Source organism: Lipophrys pholis, assembly GCF_963383615.2.
Source record: "Lipophrys pholis genome assembly, chromosome: 19".
Lineage (NCBI taxonomy): Eukaryota > Metazoa > Chordata > Actinopteri > Blenniiformes > Blenniidae > Lipophrys > Lipophrys pholis.
In genome coordinates, this window is record NC_137647.1 from 6,404,038 (window position 1) to 6,426,257 (window position 22,220).

Below are 22,220 nucleotides of genomic sequence, written 5' to 3' on the forward strand. Positions count from 1 at the left end.
CCATTACTGCAGCTAAGGCAATATTTGCGCTTTCCACATCTCCTTGCCTGGGTGCTGTGAACGGAAGCATGCTGGAGCCATAATGAGAAAAAGGTTGCTATTCTTCTTCTTAGCGCTCATCTTTTCTTTTTTTTTCCCCACCCACTACAGTCGTTTTCCTAATGAAAATCTATTCACAGTACAGGTGGCATGAAAATCTAATGCAGCACCTGAAGCATTCTGTTGCAAGGACATTCCAGTTAAAAATTAATTAACCACAATTCAATGACAACCCTTCTGGGTAGGATTCATCAATAATTTAATGCCATTGGTGAAGGTTTCCTGTAATGTCTTTATACTTCCTTCACTTCCATTTTGTGTTTTAGATAGAATCCAAAAGGTTTTAAAGTTTGATTACTTATGGTACAGTTTTTCGATTGATTTGCAAATGTTTTCGTGTTATGAAGCAGTTTGATGAGGATCGAAGTTTGAGGGCGAGGAAAAAACAAATATGGTTGTTGTGGTATAAATATTATAAACTTAAGTCATTTCTCCCAAACTGCTTTTAAAAACTTATCTCGTGTTTTGACAGGGGCCAAATAATATATCATGATCACATGATAGTAACCAAATTCACACCAGATATCTATTCCAAGGGAACTTTGAAGCATTTGGAGGTTGAAAGCACTGCACAAGGAAGCAGTGAACTTCCAGTTATAAGCTTGCTACTTCAGCTTCTAAGCCATTGTATTAAAACATCAGATTGGCTGCAGGACTTCACTCGTTTTGCACATCTGTCGCAAAGTCACAACACTTCTGAAGTCCATCACGCACTGTGTTTGGCCCTTTTTTGTCCGTGGTGTTTACTCAGTCTTAAAACTTCGACTGAACAACACAAGTGCACGTGGAGTTTTTTTTTTTTTTTTAGAAAAGTGGGGCTCAGTCAGCTTGGTCGGGTGACCTCCACGGTTCAGACAGCAGAATCCGCAAATGGAACGCACAAATGTCACAATGACGCCAGGGTTCATTTGAAACTTGTCAAGTGTAATTCAAAGTTTCTGGCAGTTCTTCAAGACCTTAAACTTCAAAATCGACAATTCTCAAAGTGACAGTTCAGAAAGAAATGTCTATTCAAACGCTAATTCAAAATCTCTTATACATACCCTGGCTTTTAGTTTTTTTTTGTAATAGGTCAATGCTTCAGGTGTCATTTTTGGTGTAAAGTTAATGTTAAATACACACCGACTATGTTTGAGTGACTGCCCTGCGTGTGGTGGAAATCTCACTGATCTAACACAACAGACTCACAAGAATGACTCATGGTGAAGCTTCTGCTCAGCTGTAACAATAGGCAGAAATCCCAAAAGAACAGGACTCAGTTTTTTTTAAATATTAATACACACACACAGTGTGAACAACCAGATGAAGGAAGAAAAAAGGGGGGGAAAGCAATGAGTCAGAGAAATGTACTTACCTAAGCTTTCCCTCCAGAGATTGGACGCTTAATTAAAAAATAGCCTGCTCCTATGCAAATGTGAACAGCACGCAGACAGAGTCTCCGAAGACTCCCGCAAGACTGTACAAGACTGTTTGGCAACGTAAGAACACGCTCATCTGTATCTGTATCAAAAATTGCACAATGAGCAACCGAGTGGGGGATTTATTGACCCTTTAGCTTCACAATGTCTACTTTCCTCCCGCTCCATAATGACTGCCAAGAAGTCCACAGAAAACCACCACTGACTTCAACTTAATGAGTTCGGAACGGGCCAGAGAATCAAATAGTGGGGTTTGAATATGGGTTTTGGAGCTCAAACTCTAATGAAGGCTTAGGAGTCTTTAAAAGGATTTTTCGGGGGATTTGCAAGGCAATCGGGCAAGGAAACAAAACTCTGATAAACGTTCTTCAATCTTCAGTGGTCAAATGGATAAAGAGTAGAGATCAATACTCTGAGCACCAATGTGTCAGGAGGAAATCAATATAATAAAGGAATGGGTGGAGGTGGAGGTGATCAGTCACAGGAGATTTTAAAAGAGATGCACTGTTGGAGAATACAGAAAACGTGGGGACATTTCAAGTTGGGAGTGCTTCTCAGGGTTACTTCAGTGCTTCAGACTGTGGAGGAGCTGGAAGTCGGTGTGGAGACACAGGAATTTGCTGGGGGTTTGAAGACACATCAAACAGGATGTGAAACAGCTAAAGCCGTAGCATTAACATAAGCCATGTACAAATAGAAGGACACACTTGTATTGGGACAGACTAGACAACTTTACCACAGACTAAGCTAAAACGACACTGAACAAGTGAGAACGTGGCTCTTTTTTTTCTTTTTTCTTTTGAAGGAGAAACTTTTTGCCTGGTTATTTCACATTTAGGGTAATTTGCTAAACCATCTATCTGCAATGTAAACAAATAAAATAAATAAACAAATTATATATACAGATGAAAAACGGGGTATTTCCAAACAGAGAAGATCTTTTTAAGCAATATAAAATCAAGACTCTCCCGAACTCTGGTCCTCAGATTTCTCTAGAAACGACACCAAAATACCAATCATCAGCTCTGCTTTTCAGATGTTTTCTCTGGATGTTACAACTGAACTTCAAACCCAAACCTGTCAGTGAAACATGTATCTTTCATTGCTTGCTTCCCATGAAGTGATTGTTAATTTTCCAGCATCCTCATTAACTGTTTTTTTCTGAGCACTATTGGTGGTCGATTTGAAAGGTTGCATTTGATTTCTGGTGTGACTATAATTGTTTACCATTTCATTCTTGGTTGCATTGTAATATTGAAGGAGTAATACTACTTGAATGAAGTTTCAGTGACAGATATTTTGCAGCTGTAAACAGCAGTTTGCAGAAATGGCTTCATGGAGACACAGATCTTTGATTGTGCTACATGGGCAGGGTTCAAAGATCTGTTAATGGGTGCTAATTCTGTCAGCGTGAAGGCCTGTTAATCTTTATTTATTTAAAGAGGAAATGAGAACAAGTGCACAGTGCTCAGGGCAATGGCCAGGCTCAACTATGGTCTCTATTTGCCTGCTGATTTGCCTCTAGAACTGCGTTCGACACAGATAATAAGCAAGACATGGCGAGGGTTGGGCTTCACTACAGGTTTTGAAAACATGATTAGATTAAGGACCTGTTACCATTTCTGTTTTAGAGTAAATTTAAGCTTTAGTTTAAGCCCCCGAACTATCCTCACCTGTAACATGCAAGTGTATATAGTCATTTTACCTCCAATAACTGACCACTTAAGTTTAAATAAAGAACTGGTACATCACTACTGCACCTTCCTCTTTTTATTTTTTGTCAATGCATGATGGGAATTCACGCTGTGAAACGAAGCGAATCCGCATTAAGCAAATGTGTCATGAGCCCACACTCCGCTGTAGCACTGCAAAAATATTTTACATATAAACCCACTCCTCAGTGCTGTTTAAAAAAAGCTCTTGCTGCTGTGGGCCAAATTTCTGACGATTCGACAGATCTGTCCTTAGGCTCAGATTAAAAACGTAGAAAGTGGAACAGTTTAACTTGAAACTGTCTGCGAAGATAAAACAGGAAGGTTGCTGCAACAGTTCTCTGTGCCGTTTTCTGATAAGAAGCCGACGCAATAAGAGAAGCTAAAGCAAAGAAAGCATTATGAGGAGACACAACGGCTCATGTCATTTGCTCCGATGTTTGAGGAAGCCCCATTTTTGATACGACAAAGAAACTGCTGCTCAACAGTGGTCATCTGGAGAAACACGGCGGTCTGAAGACCCTTGTTGTATTTGATTCACTACTCGGTAACTAACAAATGAGACAATTAATAGTTATATGGCTCAAAGCTAAGAAGTGCTTTTATGACAGTTGTAAAATCTGATTAATAAATAATATGATGGTACAGGAACATTATGGATTCGTTTCCATGTGACATATGTGAAGAAAGTAAATAAAAAACAATGCATAAGTAAAGCAATGAAGAAGAAAAAAAAAAAGAAAGAACAAAGTGACTAGGATTAAAGTGTCCTCAAAGATTCTGCACCAACAGCCAGAAATAAAAAAAATCTTGGCTCCGAGAGAAAGCCCCATGACATTTAGCATCACTTTCAACTAGAGACACAACTTACTGCGCGCATACACATTTCCTAATGACTGAATACGTTGACAGAGGATTTCATGTCCCCAAAACAACCTTTTCATCCCTGCGGTGGCAGACAGACGCTTACATAAAAAGCATTTTCTAAAAAGTGACTGAAATGAGGAGGAAAACTGCTGCGCGGCTCTGTGGCATTAAGCCAAAGCTAGAGCTGCCTAATATGCAAGCTTTAAAAAAAAAAAAAAAAAAAGGGACTGGCAGTGATTCTTTTCAGTTTCCAACAAACTGTGCTGTTGATGTCAGTCACAGGAGCGCAGACAGAATGAACTCGAGGTCTGCAGTAGCTTTGAAGATCAGCATACTGACCTATGTTGTGTCATATATATGAAACAAACTTGAAATATTTTCAATGTTATGCCTGACATTGCTGTCTGCAGTGTATCCATAATCGAGCAGAAAGCTATAAGTATAATAATAATAATGTCATATCTACCTTGCAAGAGTGCGTTACTTCAGTGTCAAAAGATAAAACCGACACAATATGGTAGCAAAAAATATCACAATACTTGAAACAATATCCAGGATGACAGAGCTGTGGGCTACAGATACTACATAGTATGATACGAGTTTTATTATGGTCTGTATATTGCATTACAGATATGGCATAAAAGCTGTCTCTAGTTTTCCCACAACATGTTTGAATTTCTGTTTGAGAAATGTTTTGTGTTTACACTGCATTGAAAGCAATGTCCATTAACACAAAAATGTCACAAATACTGAAAATCTAGTTGGCAAACCAGGCCACGAGTTGGCGCTGTTGCTTGTTTTTGTAATGAAACCACACACACAGGCATGCAGAGAACAATACGTTATAAACATTAACAATGGCGTGGATATGGACATTCTTTTGGATAGATGATCTCGTTGGAATGCAATTACAGGCGACTCAATTTTAAAACGACCAAGCCCCAGGAGAATAACTTATTAGGAATCAAAAAATGTATATTTCCCCCTCTACGTTTCAAAAAAATCTATCTTCATTTACACAAACCCACATATACACCTGGTTCAGAGCTGCTATGAGCAGCCAAACCTGTAGGGGGCAGTGTAGCAAGAAGCATGAAGCTACGATAGCCAATCAGAATCCTGGAAAAAACATGTCACGAATTATGACGTAAATATCCGCCTACCCCCGCTTCAGACGCAACTGGAGACACAGAGAATATACAGCTCTCCACTGTAGGTGAAGTTTTTAAGAATCATCTTTTGTGGTGAGTCGTAGCTACGTTTACGTGTAAATGCGCGGCTCAAACGCAGAGGAATATCACAGTTTTTTCAAATACCTGGGTATATGTAAAGGTGGCCTGAGAATGTGGGCATGATCCAACATTTTAGCTGGTTGGGAATCTATAAACTAAGATTTTTTTTGCAACACTGCAACCAGTTTCCTGGTCATGTCCTGTATCTCCGATTAGTTCTTTGATTCTGTAGCTCCAGGCCGTAGTCACACTGTGCAGTGTAGTGAAGGGTCTGTAAGAAGACTAGAACGGTTTGCCTGCGTGGACAGACCATAGATTTTAAGCTACAGTCAAAGATATTGCAAAAGACACAGTTAACACCTAAAGTTTTTTTTTCGCTTTGTAGTCTCAATGCATCAATGCAGTTTGATAAGCATTAACGCTTTCTAAAATGTAGACGAGTGACGCTCGTAAATATTGATAAAACACCTTGAGTAGATAAAACAGAGCTATCAAACACTCGCAATGACACTAAAACACACAAGATTCTCAGCAGGGGATTATTTTTTTTTTCAGTCCATGCACACACCTGTTATGATTACTTCGATCTGAGTGGCATACAGACTTTGTTTGCTTGTGGCACATAAAAAGAACAAAATGTACAGAAATATTAAAACTGCATAGCAACAGCTTGCAGCTTGTTTGACGCCACTGTATCGACATCAATTTAACACACAGTAAAGATTAACAAAAGCGTGGCGCTGCAGTGTGTGGTGACAGGTAGAGATACTGTGAAGTAGAGTGAAATGTGCTGTGAAAGGAGAGAATCTGGCCAAGCTAAAAGTGCGTGTGGTGTGTGTGGTGTTTGTGTGGTGTGTGTGCCTGCCAGTGTGAGGGCTGGAGTTTGCGCAACACAACCTCCATCTCTGAGTGATACCGAAAATGGTGATAAGTTAAGGATGCTACGTACAAGCAGAGCCTTAACACAGGGCAGCCTTCTCATGAGAGGGAGGCTTTGTGCTGCGAGCGGGGCTGCTTAGTATTAGCATGAGCAGACAGACGAGGCCTGGCGATGGAAGCAAAGGAGCCACAATGAATGCAGACCACCTCGGAAAGCTTTTTACATGGAGCGCTGCACACATGGGGGGAAAAAAAGCTACATGAATTTTAAACAACGCTGACTTGTAAGGCTGCTTATGACTGCAGCTCAACTTATCATGTCCTTATAATAATGATAAAGCATTCTAATGGAGGAGGATTAAATGTATTTGACGCTTAAACAACAGTTATGTAACCAAAGTATCCAGCTAAAGCACACAGTAAGATAGAGAGACTAAAGTGCTGCGACTATTTGCTAATGCAAAAATGGTTGGAAACACGCAGATGTGTTAGCTGTGTATTTATGAACGATCCTGCGAATGACACCTGCTGATAATAACAGCCTGCGCCACAACATGAACTAGAAACAATAGCGCCAACCCAGGTCAGCCATGCCCACGAGTTTGAAATTGTGAAATACATACTAATAGATTAACTTTCAGCAGCAGTGTTACATTTATGTTTAATTGATAACCTATTTACTGTGTGTCAAGCACATGCATTGATGCGCCCGGAGCTGATCAATACCTCAGATCATTTTAAACACATTGGCGAGACGGCAGATTGCTTTGGAAATTGAACAGTGAGTTTTGAGAATGTGAATCCATTCTGAACATAGATTAAATCTACCTTCCAATTAATGTAAACGATCATAACATGGGCTCACAGAATTCATATTTAGAAAACGGTAATTGAAGATATTAAGAATTAGCTTCACGCGTGCATGAGAACAAAATGTTGCAGTACTAAAGATCTATCCAGGGCTCAGCACAGACTAAATGCTGCAAGAGGAATTGTACAGTTTCAGCTGCAGTTACTGGGAAGTACTTTTTTTTTTAGGTTTAAGTCAATTCCTTACTGACAACCATCACTGATTGTGTCACAATTTCTGAGAAAACTGCCAGCAGTGTCTTAATCAAAATGAACGCTTGCAAAGTTCAGTTTTCGGAGGTTGGAAAATTTATCTGAGAGACTTGGAGTAGTAAGTGCATTATTATTTGGTATGAATTTTCACTGAAATAGATTTTTCTGAACATAAAAAAGATGCTACATAGGGTGTAACGTGTGACTGCCCTTTACCATTTTCTCATGAACTACCTGGAGGGCGGAAACATACAGGCTTTAGACTAATGCAAGAGTACCGAGGAAAGCAACAAAAGAGGGAGAGCAACATGACGATGATGAAAGAAAACTCGGGTGGGTGGGATCTGACAAAAAACATGCCGATTCATTCCGTCACAAAAGTTAACCGGTGCTGCGGGCAAACTGGCCAATAAGCGATTCCAATGAAAAGTGGCCACTGCTGGAGGCGACGTTCATGCTGCTTCAGACTCAATCTGCGCCCAAACCCGCGCCGTAATGCAGTTCCTTTTTGTGCTGCTTTAAAGGTTGTGCGCTTACAGTATGTTGCCCAACAGCCATTTAGACTGGGTACGATGAGCGGCGCGCAGACATGTGACACATCCTCCACTCAAATGTTGTCTCGCTATAGATATTAAGAGGGATTTTATAGATTTTCCAAGGAAAAGAAAACTACATTTGCCATTTTTAAGTGGCGTCTAGGGCAAAGCCTTCATTCATATCTTGATTTGAGCCAAATAACTGTCAAAAATATCAATATTGGAGTACTTTTCCACATCAAAGTCGCTCTTTTTCTCTTCCTGTAAAATGATGTTGGCTGTCTGATGACTCAGCGTGCATTCAAGCTTGTTCACTAATTCTGTGTCTGGAGGAAATATATATTCAGCTTTGCAGGTGTCATCTCCACAACAACAGCCACAAACTGGCAGCAATGTGCAACACACATTCAGAAAGATTGGTCATCAAATGTTGTGCACAATCCTTCCAGTTTCATGATAAATATGTAAAATGGGGATGTCAGGTAACGCGCACTCATTTCATGGGGTCTTAGGAATCCAAGATTAAAACTTGAGCCGATTCGATGTTGAAAGATGCATCACACAGAATACTGCCGAGCTAAATCTAAACTATCCTGTCACCAGTATCCACACGCCATCTCTAATGATACCAATTAGGAAGGGCAAAAAAAGAAGATTGTGGTGATTCCCATTAACTTTGAGGACGGAGCTCCGTACATCTGGTGAAAAGCTTGAGATTTTCTAACGAGGCATCTGGCAGCTGAAATTAGAGAAGTACAGTACTTTCTCTTCTCATATGCAAATTTAAGAGAACTAGTGTTTATCTCAGTGTTTCCTAAGCCGACTTTCTCCTCCTCTTCCTCCCTCCCTCTCCCTCCAGGCCCCCCTGCTGAGATAAGAAGTCTTTTCAAGCCTCTCTGCTGTTTTTCCCTGAAAAAGAGATTTGGGCATTCATCCTCTGATATAACGGCAAACTCATCCCAGCAGCTGACCGAACATTTGAAAGTAAAAACTACTTATGCCGGTAAATGCAAACTTATGTGACAGCTCTGTGTCATGGCAATGGTTTTCCAGCTACCTGTATGTGAAAACGACGCCAATGTTGCCTGTGAAAGCAAATTACTGTTATGATGAAAACAAGCTGATGGGGTGACGCTGAATATATGCAGAGCTTAATGGTCCTTTACAAATATGTCCCGAACATGATCAGACAACAGGTTTAAAGCAGCGTTTCTGAGAATAACCCCAAGTCAAAGTAACATTTTTTCACAGTGAGATGAAGACTAACCCGGAAACCGAAGGACAAAGAAAGGCGATCATAACAGCAGACGCTCTCAAGAGGATGTTCTCACTGCTTCAAATTGCAAAAACGTGACGCTTTTCCCTGCACTCGTCCCGTCACAAGCGTGACACTAACCAGGGAGGATTATAGTGATTGCATTTGAATCCAAACAGAATCATCATGTGGGAAAATTGCAGTGTGTACTCACTCCTATCGTGCCCATTCCATCAAGGTCAGAGAATGGCAAACACTTTACAGGCAACAAGAAGTAGAAACAGGCTTTGAACAAGCTCCTCATGCCTGAGGATCCGAACTGACACGGTCTTTCTTTAAATAGTTCATGATGGAAAACCTCGCAGCTTTCGCCTCTTTAATCTCTGGGCCTTTTGTATTGTTTGTTTCGAACGCTTTGCTATGCTCCCATCAGCCACAGCGCCTGGGTCTGAAAGTGTTGCCACGTGTAATTATGCGCACCATCGCTTTGCACAGGCGGCACAGTGGTGCAGTGGTAAGGTGGGCCGCATGATATACTGCAAAGTTATTATAATGATGTCAACAGTCACATATTCTGAAAGACTGAACTATTATCAGTTATATATTTTTTCCGGGCACTATGCTTTGTGCTTCAACAGATGTGGCCAACCAGAGGCCTGTACTATGAAGCTGGATTTTCCCATATCTAGATAACTTCAAGGATTAACCCTGGGTTTTACGTACTAAAAAGAAATTCATTTAGAGCGATCTTTTTGACATAATAAAATTAATCATTGTCACTGAGGTTTTGAAGGATGTTTTTGTTTTTGACTTGTTCCAAGTCTGTTTAGCTCCACGAGGGTTGATCTGTAACAATGAGGTTATGATCACACCTGACAGTACTGTACAAACATGAATATATGGAACGCAGAACGACTCGTGTCGTCGCGGTGATGAATTAATATTCAAACACAAAACACTCACACAAAAGAAATTCAGCCTCAAAACAACTGGATGGAGAATCTAAACTCAAAGAAGAGCAGTGGGGAAGTTCAGCCCGACACATCTCTGCTGTGATAAAGTGAAATTTAGTGATCAGAGTGCCGTGCCGTCCGTTTATATCGCAGACAAATTAATATCGTATAATCTCACGAAGTCACGCATTAACAAGTCAGGAATGTTCTGGCTTTGGACGCGGCAGCAGTGTTGCTTTTAGCCTGATGGATACGTTTTCATTTTTCATTTTCTCAGAGAATAACTGCTCCTTCAGTAATCTGTAAACTGCGCTGCAGGGTTTCTCCAAGTGGTCAGACGCTGCAAACTTCGCCCCTTTCATGTGAACGCGCTCACGTAGGTCTGGGTTGAACTAGCGAGTTGATAACCTGCTTCGTAGTAACGGTTATCAGGATCGCGCACGTCTCAATAAGTCAACCCAGGAAACAGAAACAGATTCTGTATATGTTTATCATGGTTCGTAGTACAGGCCACAGATGAAGCCTTTCTGCCCTGGATTGTGGTTATTTCAACAGAAATCACAAAGTCAATAAAGTGCTATGCTTGTAAGATCTGCAGATGCACACGTGACCAAAGAAAAACAAAGAAGAAAACGACCACTATTATTTGGAAATACATACCTCAAAGCACAGAACCACCAACAACTTCTGCAAAGCTGTTTACTTAATCGCAATACAAAATAATATTGTGCCGTGCGAATGATTAGTAATGTCGCTTCATGTCTTGTCTTTCTACTCAAACATGTGCAGAAGAAATACTTATTGGGGCCATGGTGTACATGCGCAGTAGCAGTGTTTCAGAAAGGTTGCGTTTTTCGTGTAAATGTGTCACGTTGTCCATTTTCACTTGAAAATGTCATGTAAACAGGGCCCCAGTTTCATTATGTTTACTATCTGAATCCATTAACAAAATGCCTGCCATACAGACTCAACAAGACAAACCTACAGCGAGGTGTTGCTTTTTAGTTTCATAATCATGAGCGATGACGACTGTCTTCGTGGTCAAGCAGCTGTCACTCACCTTGAGGATGTCTCCTCGCTTGAAACTAAGCTCGTCGTCAGCAGTGGCATTGAAATCGTATTTGGCGATGGCTTCCATGGTGCTGGTAGCGTGCTGGGAAGCGGCTCGTCTGCGGCTCGCGTTTTGATGACAGAGTCAAAAGCAAAAAATAAAAACAGGGATCCAACCCTCCTGCGGTCAAAACGTGTTCCTCCGAGTCTCTCCTCCCGTCGATGACCCGCTCCTTTAGGGCTTCCACCTCACATAAAGGTCACAGTAGGGAACCTGAAATAAGGAACGACGTGTTACTCAGGACAGCGTGCTTAAAGGAAATACTGTAGAAGAGCAGTTCAGCTGGACAGATTTTTCATTTTTATGATAGTTGCTACTACTACTACTACTACTATTTTTAAAAGAAAGTGATTTAATGATCTGACATCACATGCTTTAATGTCATGACATCTCACAGATACACTCCTGCTACACCAGCTTTGTTGTTTAATCTCCAAGATAATGCTTTTCACTTTAAAGTGCGATTGTTTTTATAGGATGACATGATCGTTTGATCTGAGAATGAAGATTGCCCATCTGATTTATGTGAGTATTTTAATAGACCCCTGCCTACGTGACATGGACACTAAGCCATAACAACAACAACAACAACAACGGTGGTCACATGACAAACCACACAGTCAAGGAAAGGAGAGCGATTTAAAAACAATCAATTTACTTCGCAGTCATTTCAGTTCAGAGGCCACATACAGGCGCATGTGATCTCCAGTGGGAAGGGCTAGTAACATGGCAGCATAGTAATCTATAAATAAACTCCCAACTGTTTTCCTTTTGGGTTTTTTTGTGTCAGAAAGTTCAGGGACATTCTGAAAAGTTAAATCGATAGTGTACGACTTCAACTTTTGCCACTTTTAATATTTTAGGATCCAGGCAGAATGTTCGACACTGTCATATTGAGATTTTAACTTCTATGCAATTTACTCTGTGTTCTTTCTGTGTGGTGCTATCTTGCTAGAATTTCCTACAGAGATTAATAAAGTATTTATAGTCTATTCTAAAATTCACAAAATCTCACATTAGGAACATGTTTTAGTGGTGTGGAGGAACATTGTATGGAAGACGCTGTAGCAGCCAGGTGACTGTCTGCTCCATCGCAACAGAAAGTCATTCTAAAATGAGGAAGCTTCTCTTGTATTGCTGCGGATGGCGTCTATCCACTGTACCCTTTAACCTTGTGCTAGGTTAAAAACCTATTCGAAGAGCCTCAGTAACAGCTAGAGCATTCCCCAACCTCATTTATGTCCACAACCGATAATAACAAAGGGATTAGGAATAAATCAAAAACAGAGTCAGATCGACCCAGTTTGTGGCAGATTTCAGGGAAGGTTTGTCACCCGAAAAGACTTGCGAGCCATACAATTTGTGCCGTCGCTGCAACTCTGGACACCCGTCAACACAGGAAATGAGGCTGCTGATACAAAGTTAACCACACTCAGTGACAATGCCAGCAGACCTCTGCAGCCACCCCACCTGGTCAACCCAAGAGAAATCAGAGGCCACCCGAGCCAAGCTGGCAGTGATACATTGGCTAAACCTGCAGTTGTTGAGTTAAACAGATAAATCTACATCATCCAATTAGCTTGTTTACTATTGTGCTCCTCGTGCTGCTCTGATGGGCTCAGGCTAATGCCCGCCTGAGTCCGGTAAGGATGTTAAATCTGACAGGCTACCAGATGACAACAAAAGATGAACATTACAGGACAACAGTTTGGGGGTGGTGTAGTGTAAGGATACTTATTTATCATGCAGCACCAGAAGGAATTGAGACACAAAAGCCCCAATCATAACTCTCAGTCTAAAAAAGGCCACGGTATCCTTGGAGTGATGCTGTGTCCCCCACAGAACCCCCTGATAATCAGGTCGATGGGGGCTTACATTATGGTTCTCAAATGAGCTTCATGGTGGGCTGCAACAGGGGAACAAAAAAACAACAACTGGGGGTCAAGTTTCTTTTCTATATCTTATAATGTGGCATTTATCCCCTGGTTTACATAAAGAGACAGGATTATCTGCACCAGGCCACACGAGATGTGTGCTTTAAAACAACCTCCGTGCAAATTCCTGCAGAAACTGCTGAGAAGAGCTGATGCATCTTTGAAAGCATAAGGTGGTCCCACCAAATACTCAGATCTCTTTTGCTGATTCACAATGGCGTTTGCATTAAGTGATTAAAGAGAAAAACAAGCAATCTTACAGCTTCTTTCACACACGCAAGTTTTTTTTCTGCACAAAGTTTAAGGTTTGGCTGCTGGATTCAAAAATAAGAGAAAAAAAACTCGTTATGGGTGATAACTAGCAAGTTAGATAGGCAGAGACAAGAGAGCGGACGACGTGATCGCACCACACTACAGCCAATGCAGGACTGTAAACACGTCAAGCAATGATTACTGAAGGCAAACAACACAGAACGAGCCCATCGATGACAGCAGTGGGTTTGTAAAGTCATGGAAGGGGAAGCTGGGGTGTAGAGACACACGTACAGCAGCGAGGCTAGCATATTCACTCTGGTCTTTTCTGAACCTTTCTGACAACACTGAGTAAGCTTTAAAGCTTGTGGGTGTTTTTAAAGGCTCTGATTGTGCGTGCGTGTGTGTCTCCCCCCGCCTCTCATCTAAACTGGAAGCTGATCGATTCCGTTCCAGCTAACAGACTGCGCCCACCGTTCTAGAAACGCTACAGCTAGCATGCCGGGCTAACGGGTCGGACAACAATAACTGCGCCGCGGCGCGATCGTCAAACTTCACCCCGTTATCACCAGGAACGAGCCTCCGAGGAGCCGAGACGTGGCCCACACGCACACAAACGAAAGTCCCGGAATCAGCCAGATGTGAACACTTGACGCCCGAGGCCTAGGCGCGAGCTTCACGTTGTTGAAAAAGGAAGAAAACACCTCTTTTTTTTCTTCTTCTTCTCCCGTAGCCGTTGTTGCTAACGCGGCTAACTGAACTTGGCTAGCCTGCGTCGTGAAAATCCAACTTTTTAACGGAGCGACGAAAAAGGAAAACCTCACCACTCGAGAAGTCCCGCTCCGCCACTGCCACCTTGACGAAGAAAACTCGAATTATCCGCTCCCAGCTTCCTCTACAGAGGAGTGTGGACTGTGTGTGTGTAGAGAGAGAGTGAATATGTGTGTGTGTGTATGTGTGTGTGAGAGAGTCTGTCCGAGGAGCCTGGAACTAGCTGCTAGCATACGGAGCGTTTCCGCTTCCTTCCTCCGAAGCTCGCGCTGCGAGGCTGCGCTGCTCGAGCTGCGGCTGCCGAGAAGCGCAGCTCCGCCCTGTCGGGTTTCCACATCACACACATCTGTCTGTCAGCGTTACACAAAACTCGCACATCTGTCACCATGCACTGTCTCTCACTCACACACACACACACACACACACACACACGTGCCACTCACGCCAAATAACGAAGGTGAAAACCCACAAATTCATCCTCGTGAAGAATTAAGGGATTTTGTTAAAAAAAAATTTATCTGATAGTATTATTCAGTTTCTCCGTAATGAGGATGAAGAGTTTCGGGTTGAACACAGTGAAATGCGACACTTTCAGATTGTTTGGTTAATTGTTCAAATATTTTTTCGTCTTCTCTTTTTTACAGTTTTTGAACATCTGCTTTCAATTCCGCTCCGAGACGAGGCAAAACAAGAAACCACCGGGACAATACTGCCATCTAGCGGTCAATTATTGACCTGCATGGGCATTACATGGATTTATTTGTATTAAAATTAAACTTTATCAATGAAGTCAAAACTTTGAAATCTCTTGAATGAAAATAAAAAGGAAATTAAATGCATTTATTGATGTGTCTGTTTGCTCTTTCCTTTATTCCCAAAAGTAAACAGGAAGCCATATTTTTTTAAAAAGGTTTTAATGTGAGCAAGGAAGAAAAAAAAAAGATTTTGAAAGAAAGAAACGAAGAAAAAAGTGCTACCCTACGTATTATATTGCTCAGAAATTTGGGGAAATGTTTGTAAAAACATAGACCCAATCGTTAAACTACAAAAAAAGAGCAAATAGAATAATAAATAGCGCTGGATTCCGGGAATCGACAAATCGACTCTTTATGAGATGCAAGCAATTTTTGAGCAATTTAAAAATGTTTACAATTGAAAATCGAAACAAATCAAATGCAAACAATACATAAAAACAAACAAACAGTGAACACATAAGAATATGAAACAACATAGAGGGAGGGACATATCTCACAGGTAGTTTATTTATTTATTAACACTCATAATAAATGTGCATATTTAAAACAGCAATAAAACACTATTAAAAAAACAACAAAATAAACAATCCATCATCGATCCATCCATTCATCCATCGTTCTCATACTCCCAAAACAAGTAACAAGAGTGTGACTAAGTGGCTCATTTTAGACATCTTACATCATCAAATGTAAGAAAGTAATTACAGTACCATAAAACCAGGTTCCACTTTTGATTTAACAATTAATTTAACTTCTGCTCTGAAACTTAAATGGATCACTTTTATTCGAGAGGTAAACATGATGATAAAACACTTCTCAGAATATGAGTCACTATTACATTATGAACTGCTGTTACCACATTATGAGCACCACCTGTAGGGCTCATACTGTGTTATTGTTTGAGTTGCTACAGAGAAGCATTTAATCTCAGGCTCCAGAAACAACACTTCACTTATGCTATTACTTTACTTAATTTTTTTTCTTATCCAATTTCAGGTCTGATTTAGTTTTACCATCTTTGCACATTTATTTATTTATTCATATCAACTGCTTGGGAGCAAGGGCCTAATGCATGGCTGTTCCTCCGCTTCAAGCTCTATTGAATAGCTATATATGAAAATCAATTCAATAAACAAAATATGCCTGAAAAGATAGGGCGAAGAAATCATTTAAAGAATAAGAACAAAATTAAATGGACCTAAATATTAGGATTTGTGACGTCACTTAAGAGCGTAAAGTGGATTTTTTTTTTTATACACTTTGGGATTCTGTGGTTAGAATCTGAGAAGTCACGGGTTCGGGTCCCAGTTCGGACTTCTCTGTGCTCTTGATTAGTTGGACTCACCTCCTCTTCTGTGGTCTAACATTTTTATGGTCGTGTCTTTGGAGGAAAGTGATCGCTCAACCATTTCTCAGCTAGTTTTCAGATTATTAGGAGGCGCGCGCTGGAGCCGCTCTGTTGTTTTTCTTGCAGACGCGCGCGCGGACCACGGCGCACCTCAGACATGAGCTGCACTTTTGCATCCAGGAATTGTAAGATGGGCTGCTTCTGGCAACACCACGTCTCATTTTAAATGCTTCAGTTAATTTGAAAAACAGTGATGGATACTTATAGTTTGAATTTATCCTCCAGTTCGCTGGATGATCCAGAAGAAGGTCAGTTATCTATTATTTCTATTATTATTGTCACGCAATACATTCAATTATTTAAGCAAAATAGTTGTGCAGACTTTTGTTTTATCTAGGTGACTTAGTCCTGTTTGTGCGTCTCTCGTAGATCATGAGCAATACAGCAGTGCGCTCATGCCCAGCATCTTCGCGGTCATCTGTTTCTTGGGCATCACCGCAAACTGCATCGTCATCTACACCATCGTGAAGAAAACCAAGTTGTGCTCCCAGCAGACGGTCCCGGACATCTTCATCTTCAGCCTGTCCGTCGCGGACCTCCTGTTTCTGCTCGGCATGCCCTTCCTCATCCACCAGCTGGTGGGGAACGGCTCCTGGTGCTTCGGCGGCACCATGTGCACCGTGATCACCGCGCTCGACTCCAACAGCCAGATCGTCAGCACCTACATCCTGACCGTGATGACCCTGGACCGCTACCTGGCCACCGTGCACCCCATCCGCTTCAAGCACGTGCGCACCCCGCGCGTGGCCGCGGCCGCCGTGGCTCTGGTGTGGGCGTCCTCGCTGCTCTCCATCACCCCGGTGTGGATGTACACCGGGCTCATGCCTCTCAAAGACGGGTCGGTGGGCTGCGCCCTGCTGCTCCCCGACCCGGCCACCGACACTTACTGGTTCACCCTCTACCAGTTCTTCCTGGCCTTCGCTCTGCCTCTGGTCATCATCTGCGGTGTCTTCTTCAAGATCCTCCAGAACATGTCGGCCACGGTGGCCCCACTGCCCCAGCGCAGCCTGAGGGTGCGCACCCGGAAGGTGACCCGCATGGCGGTGGCCATCTGCCTGGCTTTCTTCACCTGCTGGGCTCCGTACTACATCCTGCAGCTGGCCCACCTCGGAGTGCAGCGCCCCAGCTTCGCTTTCCTGTTCGTCTACAACATTGCGATCAGCATGGGCTACGCCAACAGCTGCATCAACCCTTTTATCTACATTGTGCTGAGTGACACATTCAAGAGGCAGTTCATTGTGGCCATCCGCCCCCCCAACAAGCTCTTCAGGGTGGCCCCGGCTCCGGGGGATGGAGGCATGGTGCTGAGGATGGCACCGGACAGCTTCCATCAGTCTTCATCAGCTCTGTTATGTAATGATAATAACAGAATGCAAATGGAGAAACAAGTATACAACTTTTGTGTTTCAGAGCCATCCGAAGGCAGAGTCACTGTTTAAATATTCCAATGGAAAACTGGTCTCACACACATTTCAGCAATTGTAAATAACATAAGGTGTTTCTATCAAACTGTGTGTTCGCCAAGTGAGGCTGCAGACCCTGAGAATGAAGTGGGCGGAAGAAACTTTGTTCTCAGAAACCAGAGGTCGTTTTTAATGCAGAAAAACCAACATACCACCGACATTCATTTTTCAAAGACATAATATGGAGCTCATGTGTTTCATAGCCAAAACGAAGAAGTCCAACTCTATGACAGCTAATCTGTTGTCCAGTGCAGGCACACATCTTTGAATATATATCTAACTTCAGGTAGAAAATAAATCCCCTCTCTTTTTGCTTGCACTCTGAAAGAGAAGAACGATTACGTTCAGCAGCAGATCCTCCATTTCTGAAAGAGCAGGAAGTGCACACAGTAATTAGACGGTACTGTATGCAAGGAGTAATCTGCAGAGGATGCGCCGCTCTCTGAACCTCCTGTACTCTGAGTGTTTCAATGCCGAGGACAGACTGTATAGTACATTCATCTTTATTGTCTGTCGGGGGAGATGACTAATGTCAGTTCTGTAGATTACAGTGATCAGATCCAGTTTTATTCACGGTTGCAAACTTCCTCCAGTTTAATTTCCTCCACTGGACTATTTGTAAGGTCGCATTTTAAAAGAAAAAGTTTTCAGGGAAAAATAAACTAACAAGTTAGATTTAAAAGAAAAAAAATGCAACGAAAGAATGTTTTTTTAAAAAAAAAAAAAATTGATATAGTCCCACAGACATTGACCCTGTGTTTCTGAATCTTGAGTAGCAAAGAGGAGTCGGTTAAAGGAAAAACTTCACTGATCTATTTGAAATTCTTTCTCCTTATTTTAACCAGCTAATTCATGGGTAACCTTCACTACACCTAGTGAAAGCAGTGGGTTGCCATAGTGCAGCAACTGAGGATTTATGACATTTGATCACACTTAAATGGTATTTTTTTTATTGTACGAAACAGGCAACATATGGGAATAACTGTCACCACGGTTGAGTGATTACCTTGGAGCAACTGCTTATAGACCATTAAAGCCAAACAGCCCGCCACATAGAAGTGCTCATCTGCTGCCTCCAGGCCTTAAAAGCTTCATATAGGGGGTTTGAACCTCACAGAGACACTTGGAAAGTTTCACTGCACTTTATATTACAGAACTGTTTTGATCTCCTATGAGGAAGGACTCTTGTTTTGAGATATTTTGTCCCGTCAGTCACGTCACTCGCCACCATTGTGAGTCGAAATACGCAGCGTGTTGGAAACTCTCCCGCGTTGAGCTTTCATATAGATGAAAGCCAAACAAGTTATCACGACGACCCATTAGATGGGCACAAAAGGATGTAAGATTATCGCCAGTGAATGAAAAAGAGCTGAAAATGAGAAGAAAAGCCTCATCAAAGGAATGAGAAAACGGCTTGCATGATGCCAACACCATGTGATTGTGACTAGATACAGTGAAGAGACATGAGTACAAAGGAGTTGAAGGAAATCAAAGGAAATCTGAGAGACGTGAAGATAAGGAGATGTGAAACAACCTGCAAATGCACAACATGTAAAACCTGCAACAGAAAGAGGAGAGACTAAAATGAGCACACAGATTTAGTTGGTTATTTGATGCAAAACAACCAAGAAAAAGATGGATCATGTGACAATTCAAACGGAGAACAACAGGGAACCTGTGAAACGCTGTCGAGACTCGTTAACCAGAGTTCTTCGTGATTTTCTGGTTTCTGCAAAAAAGACGGCTTTTATGTTTCACAATCATTTTACAGATATAGATGTGAATCCAGGGGAAGATTTTAACAAGGTCAGTCAAGAAAATTACAGCAGCGATCAGCTCAGAGAGACACTGAGTGTATAAACATTTTCCCTTGCATTGGTGGCGAGTGTAAGGAAATCCTAATGGGATAATTAAATGGCTGCAGACGAAGCATATTCACCGTCGGTGGATCTCAGTTTAAGATCAGACCTTCATGTTCGGACTTTCACCACTCCGTTTCACTATTCAATCAGCCGACTCTCTCCGCTGTGGTCGGAAAGCTTCAGGACGGAACATCAGCAGGAAGAATCTAAGGGTCCGGGGACGGGTTTTCTTTCATCCATTTCTTTTATTCTTTTATTTTTTTGGGGGGCGGCAGAACAAGCAAACTCCACACAGGGCGGTTTCCAAGCCCACGCCTCCAGATCACTGTGCAACCTTTTAATTTTTCAGTAAAAACGTCATAAAAACATAGAAATGGAGGGAAAAACTAATGACTATTTTATTAAAACACATTTAATTCATTCCAAGTGTTATAGAGATAAATTGGAACAATAGATGTGTAAAAGTTGCAGACTATGTCTATAAACATGATATCCGAATCTAGTGCAGGGGTGTCAAGCATATTTTAGTTCCGGGGTCACTTACAGCCCAATTTCACCTCGAGCAGACCGGACCAGTCACATCCCACCATAATAACCTTTAAAATAGAACTTAAAAAGTTTTTCTTTGCAGAGTATACGTGATGAAAATGTCCATATTTTGCAGAGACCAAACACTTACTTAAGGAAAATGCATAAAATATCAACATCATGACAATTTTAATGAAACTTTCTGGTGCAAAATGCAGTGAAATGTCCCAGAAACGTCTCCTATAGCTGCTGCATAACGCATGTTTCTACATAAGAACCTAGACAGCATGGCGTTGAGCATCGAGGTTTGCAGCTTTCATGCTGACGTCTCAGAGTTTTGTTGTGTTTGCTACTCTGGAAAAATCTTTTTCCAATTTGCTTGGTGGTTCGGCCGGATTGCAGCCTCTTGCGGGACAGTTTTGGCACACGGGCCTCATGTTTGACACCCCTGATCCAGTGAGTCTTTATACATCACCGAACATGCCATTTCGATGAGCTCCAACTCTTGACTCGCTTGTGTGAGAAGATTCTTATTTTCCATTGTATTCCTATTCCCAGTCACAACAGATGTTAATATCCTCCCACACTTTGTGACTATTAGTCGACACAATCTGTTCCGTTCTTGCCGACTGCTTGGAAGGCACACGTGTCGTTTGGCAAAAATGAAAATGACACCTGCGTAAAGCAAGCAAGAGAATCAAATGAGACATTCCAGGTGAAGCGACGGTAATAAGAAAACACACTCCCGAGTTTGGGAGCAGCTTTTTTTTGTTTCACGGTTCATTTATGTAACGAGGCTGCCATGGAAGCTGCCTTCAATTTATTCAGAGAACATTTTCACTGCAGGATTCAAAAGTGCAGGAAAATGTTCATTATCTAAAGATGGGGGTCAGTACAATAGTCCTTGTAATGCTTGAGATAAGTAATGACGTCAATTTTCAAGAGAAAAAAAAAAGGGAATGTGTATTGGTTACAATAAATCAATTATCAGCTCACAGTAGATTCATTTTAATCATTTAATATTAAATATCTGAATTAATTAATATAAAAAAAACATTGCAGAATCTCTATATGTTCATGGATAATGCGGCAGTTCTTTGATTTTCAGTATCAATTGTTTAGTTTTTACAAACATATAGACATTTTGATCATGTATTTCATCAACTTTACCATGTAAATAAACTTATTAAACACATTTTGAAGATTAATCCATGCAGAACAAAATAAGGAATTAAAGTATGATGTGAAGAAAAAAGGAAAATGTTGTTCTTTTTTGGTCTCTTCATAATGTTATAATCCTCTTCAAGAATACAAACTGTGCTTCTGAGGATCCAGAGTGAAATATTAAGAGCACGGCTCCTCCTCATCCTGTGAATGTTGATACTGATGCCGTTTGATGAAGGTGAAAACAAGGTCTTAGCTTTGTACCTTATTAAAATGTAATTAAGATTGCACGTCAGCACATCCCTGCTCAGAAAAGTCATATTGATAACGATTATGATTCTGTCGGCTTTCTCTCTACGACGTGTTCATTCTCTGCTTCTAAATATTCTGGAACTATACAGAAAACATTTTATTTACGTCTTTTAATGTCTTCTTTAGGTCTGTTAAATTTCAGTTCTTTAATTTGAGTCTTAAGACCAATTTTTGTACAAATAAAATATGAAGTAATATTTAAGACTAATATATTTATGTGTTTATGCAGTACATGTGCTAATGGAAATGTTTTTAATGTTTTATGAAGTTGCGACATTTGAAGAGAGATTCACTTTTTATTTCTGAACAAATGATTGAAATGTTGTTTTTAAAGTTACAGAAAACAAACTGGGGTTTATTTATAAAAACAAACTCAAAAAGGATTTTTGATTTGTTCTTCTTGCCAAACATAATTTTCTAATAAAAGAAAGTCTAAAACATTCCCCTTCAGCTTGACCTGGAATTATCTTTTCATGAATTCATTTAAAATGAAATATAACGGTGTTCAGGCTAATAAGAGACGTGTGGAGCAGATGTATTCTTACAATTCTGCATCAGCCAATACCTCAGCAATCTCCGGCTTTAATCAAGTCATCGCAGTTATATTTAGATTATATGAAGAACATGCAGAGGACCCTAACTATTCC

The 22,220-nt window shown here is 41.2% G+C and overlaps 2 protein-coding genes across 2 annotated transcripts in view; one reads left to right on the top strand and one right to left on the bottom strand.

The window, feature by feature from the left end:
- The window catches only part of grb2b (growth factor receptor-bound protein 2b), a 35,091-nt gene extending 20,662 nt beyond the window's left edge, over nucleotides 1-14,429 (bottom strand). Inside the window, exons 1-2 of the mRNA XM_080487589.1 lie at nucleotides 14,135-14,429; nucleotides 11,074-11,337 (exon numbers count right to left, since the gene is read on the bottom strand). Coding sequence (XP_080343715.1) covers nucleotides 11,074-11,151 — 78 coding nt within the window. The 5' untranslated portion in view covers nucleotides 11,152-11,337; nucleotides 14,135-14,429. The remainder of the gene's footprint in view (nucleotides 1-11,073; nucleotides 11,338-14,134) is intronic.
- Nucleotides 14,430-16,337: 1,908 nt separating this feature from the next.
- mchr1b (melanin-concentrating hormone receptor 1b) lies at nucleotides 16,338-18,046 on the top strand. Its single transcript, XM_080488663.1, has 2 exons — nucleotides 16,338-16,492; nucleotides 16,614-18,046. Exons 1-2 carry the CDS (start codon nucleotides 16,438-16,440, stop codon nucleotides 17,681-17,683), a joined length of 1,125 nt encoding a protein of 374 aa, XP_080344789.1. The 5' UTR covers nucleotides 16,338-16,437; the 3' UTR covers nucleotides 17,684-18,046.
- The last annotated feature ends 4,174 nt before the right edge of the window (nucleotides 18,047-22,220 follow it).